Here is an 11,490-nt window from a genome sequence, read left to right on the forward strand (position 1 = left end):
GGGGTACTTTGTGGTTTCCTTTTCCCTTCTGACCTTCTCGACCCACTTTTCTGCCAGGACCATCTAAGAGAGAGGCTAAAAACTAGCAGGTGATCTTCCTGAGATGGTTCTGTCATAGACTCTCAACCCACGTCAGATTGGCTTCTCTAGACAAGGCCAAGAAGATGAAATCTGAGGAAATATTCCTGTGAATAATATGTTTTGCTGTTTCCCTGCATAATAATAAATAGGAGTTTTCATAATTGCACTAAAAAGAGAAATAGACAATTTTGTGCTCAAAGAAAAACATTTAGGTCCTGAAAAAACAGATATTAGGTTCAGACTCCATCACAGAGAACCTGACCTAAGGTTGAAATTGAGTTAATTAACAAGCTAGCACCTAACACCAGTTTCCAGGTTACTCCCTAAACAAGACCAATTTCCAGGTCACTCTCTCACACACAAGTCTACCCCTAGCTCTTAACTTCTTAACCACCAATATGGAGGAAAGCAGAAATTAAGTTTACTGTTTGGTTCCCAGCACCAGTCATTTATGTTAAAGACAACAAAATTCTATGCCACCTCCCCTCCAAATCAGATTTGTGCCAGTCTAGAAACCCGGCCACTTATCATTTCCTATCAAAACTTGTCCAGCCAAGAGCTCAGGGCTACCTCACCAACCTGTCCTGCTGCCTCAGGGTACCAGGGTCAGTGGTGAGTAAGCCCAAGCTCAAGGTCAAACAAAGACCCTAGTGCGATTGCATCAGAGTAGGCTCCTGGTTGGTCTTTTGGGGCTCTTGAATGGCACACAACACTCCCAGGATAAAGTCAATGGTGTGTACTATGATAAGACAAAGCCATGTAAAACTTCTTGCCTTGAACATTTAATGAGTATACTATAGTGAAACAGAGCTTTGGACTTAATATCAACATATTTTATAACTCCTGTTCTATCTAACATTTTATCTCTGAGGTAATTTTCTCAAGAACTTTTTGTGTAAAAAAGTATAAAAAGACCTGAGCAAAGAAATAAAGTTGTTGGTTGTTGGTTGAATGATTTGGCTTGGGGAGCTTTGCCACATCCATCCATCCAAATATAAATATATATATATTTATATTTATATATATATATATATACACATATATTACATATACATATTACGTGTGTGTGTGTGTGTGTGTATTTGTGCATAGGTACATGTGTATATCTGTAAGGATGCATGAATACTGTGGAGTTGATTGTGATAGGTGGTCAGACCCGGCCAGAGTGTAGGTGCATGAATGTTTGAATGTATATGTGTCGGTGCATAGTTGCCTGCATAAAGCATCTTAATTTTTTCCTTTCCTTCCCCTGTGGTTCATGAAGAGTTAACCAGCTTAGCCAACAGAGAGGCTTCTTGCTGATTCACCAGAGAAAGCAGCACCAGCTATAAATCCTCTTACTTAACCCCTCCTGCTTTAGTTTGTGTGCTAAACTCCAGAGAAGGCAGTTTATGGCTTCAGTGGAACTCAGGCAGGTCAGCTATCGCTGCAAAGTAAGTTAGACTTAAGACAGTTAACATTTTATTATAGAAAATGCAATCTCTCACAAGACCAAGTCTTGTTCCTGCCAACTCTCTTCCCCCTCCCCTTACCCCAAGAGACAAGCCAGAAAGACTACATTTCTACCCTTTCAACCCCCTAACACTAGATAGGAGGAGAAAATATAGAGGGGGGAAAAGGACAACATTATGGTTAGACTACTTCCTCTAACTAAGGGCATTGAGTTCCTTGGACAAGTTTGATCTTCGCCATCAGTATATTTAATACTTTCTTCTTGTTTCTTCTTTGTGTGTGAGTACTTAAACTACAACCAACAACAAGTCACAGCAGCCAACCAACAACCAGCAACCCACACCACCTCACCGGGCCCTAGTATTTATATACCCCTCAGAAAAGCCGGCAGAATCCCAAAGAGCACAAAATTATAGAAACTATCTACAGTTGGCAAAATCATGCTCCTGGCACATGATGAGGCAAATCATAGTCAGTGGCTAGGGCAGCTCCATATGTTCTCTGGGGTTAAAACAGAAGCATCCATCATCTTGTAATAGTTCTGTTTTTCAAGGAAACCAAACCTCCAAACGTGTCACTGCATGGTCCAAACTCCTTCATCTTTCCCTCCAGTCAGCAGCCTCTGAATTCTCCTTCCCAAGTCTTCCTACTTGCCTTGCTTTTGTTTGCTTGCTTAACTAGCAACACTGTGGGCAATTGTAATTTCTTATAAATGAGGATTAGTACCACAGCTAATGAATGAGCATGTGCATATGTGGCAATGTATGTATCAGACAATTGCTGTATAGGAAAGATCCAGGGTCACTACCTATCAGAAGAGATAGCTGGAAGTTAACCTTGTATACTTTAATGCTGATTTCAGTAGTCCTTTTGAGAATCCTATTATCTTCCTCAAGGTGAATAGAATACTGGCTGTATTCCAGGAATATGGCTGAAGACATGATTATGGCCTGCTTGAATGGCTGAGGTAATTTATTTAATGTGATTATTCTTTGAAATCATCTAGTTCCAACATGACAAGTTTGGCTTTGTAGAGTCCTAAGTACACAGAATATATTTTTTTCTTTTATTCTCCACCTACATAGTTAGAAATTCCAGACAAACATAATTTGTCAAAGAGTAATCAGAGCTCGTGATGAAGTCTTCAGAGTGTTACCAAGATACAAAGTCCCAACTGTCAAAGATGTTATAGTAACTTATAACTTAGTGCTGTATTTGATCAGTATATTTAACCAGCCCGTTGCCTTGGGAAAGAAAAGCCACGGTATTAGGCTGAGAGAGGCCAAAGCCCATCCCCCTTTGACTTGCTTGAATCTTTGTCTGTGTTAAATTACATTGGAGGGGGGGCATTCACACATTTTGAGATTATGTTCTCCTAACAATGCCAATAAAACAGAGTTAAATCCAAACAGAGCCACTAACGGAAAGGAATGAGAACCAACTTTCAGTAAACCAAACATGCCAGGGAAAGGGGAGAGGATACAGCCGAGAAGAAGCTGAAAAGCACAAGAGAAAAACAAAACCCCTTGCGGCTCAAACCTGAGGATGTGAACAAGGCTATGTAAACAAAACCACGATCCACTGGGAAGATCACTTGCCCTGCATTCAGAGGTTGGACAGGAGCCAGCCTTACCTCTTCCAGCTGCACCATGAGAGTGACATTGTGGCCCTGCTCTGCTGTCAGTTTTCCATCTGCAGTGACAATCCGCAGCCCACGAGGGGCCTTCCCTGGACACTTCTGTGGTTTGGCGGTATACTGCTCTCTCACTCCATCGGTACAATTATTGGAGACCACCTTCCTATACCTAAAGGCAGACAATCACGAGTTAGACATCAGCTGATGCAATGGATATTCCTGCTGAAGGTTTTTTTTCTTTCAATTTTTTTAATTAGGTATTTTCTTCATTTACATTTCCAATGCTATCCCAAAAGTCCCCCAAGCCCTCCCCCCCCCCCCCCCCCCCCCCCCCCCCCCCCCCCCCCACTTCTTGGCCCTGGCGTTCCCCTGTACTGAGGCATATAAAGTTTGCAAGACCAATGGGCCTCTCTTTCCANTGATGGCCGACTAGGCCATCTTCTGATACATATGCAGCTAGAGACATGAGCTCCGGGGGGGGGGGGTGTACTGGTTAGTTCATATTGTTTCACCTATAGGGTTGCAGATCCCTTTAGCTCCTTGAGTACTTTCTCTAGCTCCTCCATTGGGGGCCCTGTGATCCATCCAATAACTGACAGTGAGCATCCACTTCTGTGTTTGCTAGGCCCAAGAATAGCCTCACAAGAGACAGCTATATCAGGGTCCTTTCAGCAAAATCTTGCTAGTGTATGCAATGGTGTCAGCGTTTGGAGGCTGATTATGGGATGGAACCCCGGGTATGGCAGTCTCTAGATGGTCCATCCTTTTATCTCAGCTCCAAACTTTGTCTCTGTAACTCCTTCCATGAAGTTTTAAACGAGACCACAACCTAGCAAGAAGATTGATAACCTCTGTTCTGCCTGCCTTTCATGTTGCTAGCAGTACTTTGAGATGATTCATATAAAGTGCCTTTTATTGTGTGAAGGTAGAATGCCCCCCATAGGGTCATTTGTTCTCCACTAGTAGCCCTGCTTTGGGCAGTGGTGGAACTTTTTTGTAGCAGGGCTAGCTGGCAAACTTTCTCTCAGGGTGATCCTCAAAGATGATGTAGCCCTTTGGTTCTTGATAAAGAAAGATGTGAAGCAGCTGGAATGTATCTCTCAAACTGTAAGATAAAGCAATGTTCTCTTATCTTAAGTTGTTCGTGTTATATACTTTGCTACAGAAACAAAGAGAGTATTAGACACAGCACCCAACATCAGGAAAAACAGGCCAAAAAATACTATCTGTAAGCAGCAGTTTCATGGACGTTTTAAAAGTTGATTTTTATTTTATGTGTCGGTATGTGCAGTACTGTCATGTAAGTGGCTGTGGAGGTCAGAAGAGGGCTTTGAATCTTCTGGAACTGGGGTCACTGTTGGTTATAAGCCACCTGATGTGGGTGCTGGGAACCAAACCAGAGCCATTCATTCTTAAGAGCAGCAAATGCTCTTAGCCACTGAGCCATCCCTCTAGCCTGCCTCAAACTTCTTTTATCATTTACTCAGCAGGTGAATCATTTCTTCATTGTGTGCTGTGAGACAGGCACAGAGGTGAAAGCCACATGGTCTCAGTAACACTACATTAATAATCCCTTGAATATTCATGAATAGATAATTTAGATGATAACACCAAGGACATACAATTATGGATTAGAAAAAAATCACCACGATTGTCCTCCCTTGCCCCTGTCTAGTACACAGATTGTGGGTCACTCAGTGGGACCTCTGTGGTTGCAGATAGTAATCTGGAGCTAGCATACCTTTTCCTAGAAATGAAGACTATCTTATAAATTACGCATGATAAGCTGCTAAAATTAAAAAAAAAACTAATGGTAATGTAAACAACCTATTATAAAGACTATCATAAAATTCACGTGAGCAAGCTTCTCTCTCAAAATACTGCACTCACACATTTGATGATGTTAGAGAATGTGATGTCAATAGGATTAGAGGAAGCCATGCAGTGGTTCAGGTGTGGAGAGGCATGCATTGGTACACAGAGTCAGGCAAGAGCTCATTTAGCATGCTACACAATTTATGCCATATGAACCAGTTATCCCTGGGATGTTCTATAGACTGTGGTGGAACAGAGATATCAGAAACTGTGGCATGAAAAGCTATGAATAAGAGAGAATAATGATAAACATACATGTAATAAGACAATTCAGAGGAAGCATAGATTATTATGAGCATTTTCAAGTTAGAAGCAATTATACCCAGCTTCCCACCATGATCAGGGGTTAGACAGCAAATTTTATGACTGGCATAGACAATATATAAAAGAATTATGTAATTAAAAGAATTAGCAAATTGAGATTGGCATAGACAACATGTAAAAAAAAATAGACAGATATAATCCCATGTTAAAATCTGTTCATTATATTACTGATAGTGAACTGGAGTTGGCCTACAGGCACTTTTCTATATGCATTTCTCTGTGGTGTGCCCCCAGATTAGCTATGTACAACTAGGACTGAGAAGCAAATGAGATGTTTAACTGCAGTCAGGACATAGTGTATGAAAGAATAAAGCTTAAAAGCAAGAATATCATACAGTGTGGATTCGAATTAAGTTAATCATTAATACTTAATTCACCTGTAGTGTATGTACAGGATTAAATGAATTAATTTACAAAGATTAAATTGGTAAGTGCCAGTGAGCTGTTACCAACAATTTTATTTAAGAATATGACAACCTGTACAGCATCCCACCAGCCTTGGGATATGTTGAAAGTCTCTAATCCACCAGACAACACGCTCAACAAGCTTTCAGCCTCCTTTCTGCCTCTCTGAACTCTTTCTCCCAAGCCAGATCATTTGGCTCCAGCCACATCTCTACTGCTAATCCCTTAGAGAGTATCCATTTGTTCCTTCATGTTCCACCTGCTGCCTAGAGCTTATCCACCCTTTTCTGCAAAGCTTATCTCTTGCTCTCTCTCTGAAACAATTTCTCGACTAGAATGGGAAAATAGAAAAAAGATCACATTTACAGAATGATTCCTGTACTCTTGTTAAGGTGCAGACGCTCTGCAAGGCTTCCTTCATTTACTGTCAACATGTCCTTAGTGAGGAAGGCACTGTTATCATTTCCAAAATGTAGACCGAGATGTAGGGGTTTAACTAGTTAACTAATATTCTCAATGTCACACAGCCAGGGTCCTGGATCATTGGTCACATGAACATACACTCTCTGTTCTACTGTATTTCAGTGTCTCTTTAAATGGAGTGAGATTGATCTTCTGACTTCTTAAATCTTAAGGGTTTACATGCCTTGCATGATATTCTTCTTATCTGTGACTTTGTAATGTAAGCTCCTCCACAGTCCCCTTGTGTCCCAGGTAGACACAAGGCTAGGCACCAGGGGGTTCATTCTGGCATGACTGTATCAGTTTAAATGTTGAAATGTCTACAGAGTTTATCACCAGTGGCTCAAACAACTTGTCCACCAATAAAGATGTGCCGATTCTATTCTCACGGTGGTTTCCTCTCTTAATAGTCATAAAGCTAAGGGCTTAACATCTGGACCATCAGGGGATCTCCAAACCCTTGCATCAGCACTAAGATCACTATCCATTGGTGTGCCTCATTGTCATGTCTGAGGATTTTGAAAGCCAGTCCATTTTAGGTGCTTAGAAGAATAGGCTGGCTTCAGAGAGCGAAGGGAGAAGGGAGGGAGGACATGTGAGAAAAATGAGGGGTGTGGGAGGAGAGGGAGGGAGGGAAGGAGTGAGGGAGGGAGGGAGGGAGAGAGAGAGAGAGAGAGAGACTTGAGTGTAGGCATTGGAAAACGGTACCATTCTCTTATCAGCAAAGATAGGAAGAGACTGATGGGCAAAACCTTCTGTGATAATTATGCATCCTGGTGAGTTTAACCACATCAAAGCTGCCTGCATGTTTCAGCAACAAAGCTCAGTATACATGGGAGGTGGTCAGGGTTTTTAATCACGTAGCATCCAAGCACACCTGGCCTTGGCAAGCAGCTACAGAAGCTTGGGCACTCCATCACCACTGGCATCATCAGACAAAGCCCTCCTTTTGTTTGCGGAGGTTCTAACCAATCACCACTCCTGGCTTTCCCTAATCCTGCAGCCACAGGACTCTGCTTAAATCCAAAGCACGAATCCATCCCCTTGGGAATCTGCCACAGAGAAGCCTGTTGGCGATTTTTTTTTAAAAAAACACTCATTAAAATCCATTCTGAAACCATTTTATTTCTTGGATGAAAATGGCATCGCATTAGCCCTACCAGACCTGTCCCTGAAATTTAGAAGAAAATTGTGCAGAAATACAGAGTTAATTTACTCAAGTAAGCACACACCTGCTTTTTGCATCCCAGAATGCTTCTATTTTCATCTCAGCAGCTGTCCCTGGGTCTGAGTTACATAAATGAATAATGCATTTAATATGTTATTAAATGGAGCTGCTACCTCCATAATAACAAGGCAACTTATGATTATGTTGGACCCAAGGTCTGGATATTACAGGGATGCATTTGGTTGGTAAAGCATTCTTCAATCTGCCATGAAGAAAAGTGCTTTGTAATGACAAGGGAGTCTTTTCACAATTACTGCAAAGGAAACATTCTGTAAATGTGCCTTTGATATTGCCTGTGGCTCATCAGTAGACAGGGTCTTATTACTCCAGCAGCCTGGGTTCAGTATTCTCTTCTGTCGCGTTTTGAGGCCCCCCTAACCTTCTCCTTTTTTACCCATACTTTCTTTGATTTTGCTTTCTTTGCTGCCTGGCAATCTTAAAAAAAAATGAAACCCATATATTTTCTTTGTGAAACTAAAACTAGAAAGAAACATTAAAAGCCACACATTTCTGTGATTTTTCAGTTTAATATATGTCCTCTTGGACACAAAGTTTATGGCCATTCACTATAGTAAAATGACATTACTACCTGATATTGGCAGAAATCAATGTCATCATTTTTAAAATTTAATTTTAACTGATAGAAAACTGTATGCTTATGGAAACAATCTTATGCTTTGATCTGTGTAGATATTATAGAAAGATAATCAAGGTAATTTCTATGTCTGGCACTTCACCAGCGTATCTAATCTTTTGTGGTAAGAATATTAAAGCTGAGGATCTTCTTTTCAGTGTTTACATCCATCAAAAAATGTTACTTTGCTCTTGATTCCGAATAGTCTTTTTACCTATTGAATCCAAATGACTGAGCAGACATACTCCTGGCTGCATAAGGTGTTAAGAAGGGGAAGTTGAATGTTTGGCCCTAATCAAATCTTTGGAACTTCCCTGTAAGACTCAGAGAAGACTATAGACAAGGGAAGGAGTTAGAGCGAGAGGACAGGGAAGACTGCAAATGCTATCGCCTCACCATCAGAATCCACTGCACCATCCACTGCATCACTAACTCATGCTAGTGCACAGGCCCGCTCAGAATCAGCCCTGCAATGCACAGGTATGCATGGAAGAGGGATCCTGCGGGCCCTAGCCCTCAGTGATGAAGGGACAGAGAGTGCCATGGCTTTCCTAATGATCGTCCAATCTAAAGGACAGTTCCCAACTCTGTGGTCAGTCAGACAGATGAGGCTAGTTAAACAAAATGGGTCACAAACAAGAAAACCAAACTCATGAATTAGAGAGGGGGATGGTTAGAGATGGGGAGGGGAGGGCTGGTAGGTGTGATAGAGGGAAGAGAGGGCAAAAGAAGAGAATAAGTAAAGCATACGCATGTACAAAATTGTCAAAGAACAAAAGTAATAAGTCAAAGCTAGTTTCAAGTATATTTTATATAATGTGTGTTATCATTAACTACGGTCAGCATGCAGTACAGTGGATGACTGTAACATTTTTTTTCCAGACTATTTAAAACGTTGCATCATTTGATTGACATTTGCTTCTTAGCAACCCATCCATCTCTTGTTTCCCCCAGTCTCTTGGTAAATACCTTTTGCTCTCAGTTGTTATGAGATCGAGGTTTTACAAGGCCACATGCAGAGAAGAAGATAGAGTGGTTGTGTTTCCTGTGCCGGGCTCACTGCACTTGGCATAATGTACTCTAGCTCCATCTTTTTTTTAATGGCAGGGGTTCAGTCTCTTGAGAGAATTGATAGTTTCTATGTAGCCCACATTTTGCTAATTAATTCCTCTATTGAGGAGTACGTAGCTTGTTTCTATATTTTCATCAGTTGTGAATTCAGCTTAAACATCCATGAGAACAGTTTTTCCTATAGTACTCATATATCCTCAAATTATTTGGGTATAATTTTATAATTGGTGAGTGTCCGTTACCTGGCCCTAAGAAGTTCTAATCTAAGAATTTGAGAGATCTGTTTGTCTTCATTTTAACTTTCTCTGGTGCTGTTCACTCTGAGCAGGAGGCCCTCTCCTCCTTGTCATAATGCAACGAATCCTTTAAACTTCCATGTCATCCTTTTCTGTGAACTTCTCTTCTTTCATGGTATTTATCCTATGTAAGGGCCAAGGTCGAGTTATAGCTCTAGGTCCTCTTGTCTCCCAGGTGGGCTATGCTGTCACTGAATTATGATACACTATCATGCCACACACAATGAGAAAATTAAACAGTTCCGATTATTGCATTGTCCTTTGTGTCTTTGCTTGCAAGGGATACCCTGTTTTGTTAGGGTGCCTCTAGATGTATTGCAGCAGGAAAAAGAGCCAGCATTAGAGACAGCAAAGCAAATGGAGACTGGGCTGAATAACGTGTGTGACGAAGGCCTGAAGTATTCCCAGACCTAAGGAGGGTCGGTATGTAGTAGGAGAATAGCAATGTATACATACTCATGTCTGTAAATGGAAGGATCTACATAATTCCAGATCATTGGCATAAGAGAGCTGCAGCTACAGTAGCACCATTTAGTCACCATGGCTGAAATTATTCATTTAACTCCCAAATTCAGAGGTACTGCTGGGAGGCAGTCAGGTGAGGGCCTGGACTCTTTTTCTCCATAAGTGGGTATGTACTGGGCACTCAGGAAGGCAGACATCCTTGGCAGCTATTGTCAATAGGCATATGCAACCAAATAAAAGGCCATTTGTGCTTTAATAGGACATAATGTGGTAAGGCTTCGCCAATAGTGGACATGTGCCCATAATTAGCAGTGATCATACAGAGCAGCCATAGCATTTCTACTCAGAAAGAATGAATAATATTCCCTGGCTGACTAAGCAGGTTTCTCAGGTTGTTGATTGATTGTTTCTTTGGGGTTTTGTTGTTGTTGTTGTTTTTGTTGTTTGTTTGTTTGTTTATTTGTTTTTCAACGCAACGACTCCCAGGGCTTTTCGTTAAAACCAAGTATTCAGGCAGGAATTGAGGGCTTGATATGCGCCATAGGCATCTAGGTGGGTTGAGTTAATTTTACTTGTATTAAACAGGATAGAAGCACAACTCAATTTGAATAAGAAATGCATACAGCTTCATTTTGAAGACAGATTTGATGAAATAGTACATATGGTCACACTTGTCTAAATGGTTTGCTGGAAACAGTCTTGAGTGGGGCTCCGTGGATCCACCATCTGAATCAATTTGTACAACTAAATCTCATAATGTTTTCCTTCTTCTTGAGCATAAACAGATCAAGAAACTTTACTTCTGAATTATCTCAACCCGTTAATGAAATGCCAGTGGTGAAAGCATCCTTAAACAGCTACTATAGTTGCTTTGCTTTGGATAACATGGAGGGAAGAGACAGAGTTGTCCAAGGTCACACAATGAAGAACTATCGATGCCAGAATGTCACAGCACCTGTGTGGGAATCTCTAATCGAAGCATTATTGATGTGGATGGGAGCAAAAATGTGAAGGAGTGGATCTCTACAATAGTCATGAGCATCTTATCTATTTCCCAACTGCTAGGCCATCCCACGAAAAGATGGAACACCTCATCTAAGAGATGACTTCCTAGCAGGTAACAATTATTTTGTATCCACTCTGAGACCACAGGAGTCCTGGCTCGAAAACAGCTACATGGGCTCCTGCAGTGATCAGCCTGTGAATAATGCAAGTGATTTCCTTTCTGTGGACTTTCAACACATGCAGCAATTTTAAGACTAATTATTCTCCTAGATGCACACTGGGAAATCTCACAGAGTATAGATCAGACGGAACATCAGGATCCCCACAGGTCATCCGGAACAGTCAGGTGGGAAGAACTCAAATTCCCCACAGTGAGACTTGGTATAGACATTACATGAGAACAGATTACTCAGGTCTGTGTCTGTGGCTAGTAGGGAGAAGATTATAATTATAAATACTGTCTTAGTCAGGGTTTCTATTCCTGCACAAACATCATGACCAAGAAGCAAGTTGGGGAGGAAAGGGTTTATTCGGCTTACACTTCCATGCTGCTGTT

The 11,490-nt window shown here is 41.3% G+C and overlaps 1 protein-coding gene across 6 annotated transcripts in view; it reads right to left on the reverse strand.

The window, feature by feature from the left end:
* Positions 1-11,490, reverse strand: part of Sorcs1 (sortilin related VPS10 domain containing receptor 1) — a 522,478-nt gene that overhangs the window by 63,812 nt on the left and 447,176 nt on the right. For all 6 annotated transcript variants that reach the window (XM_021151490.2, XM_021151491.2, XM_021151493.2 and 3 more), the window contains one exon: positions 3,167-3,338. In XM_021151490.2, coding sequence (XP_021007149.1) covers positions 3,167-3,338 — 172 coding nt within the window. The remainder of the gene's footprint in view (positions 1-3,166; positions 3,339-11,490) is intronic.

Source organism: Mus caroli, chromosome 19 (assembly GCF_900094665.2).
Source record: "Mus caroli chromosome 19, CAROLI_EIJ_v1.1, whole genome shotgun sequence".
Taxonomy (NCBI): Eukaryota; Metazoa; Chordata; class Mammalia; order Rodentia; family Muridae; genus Mus; species Mus caroli.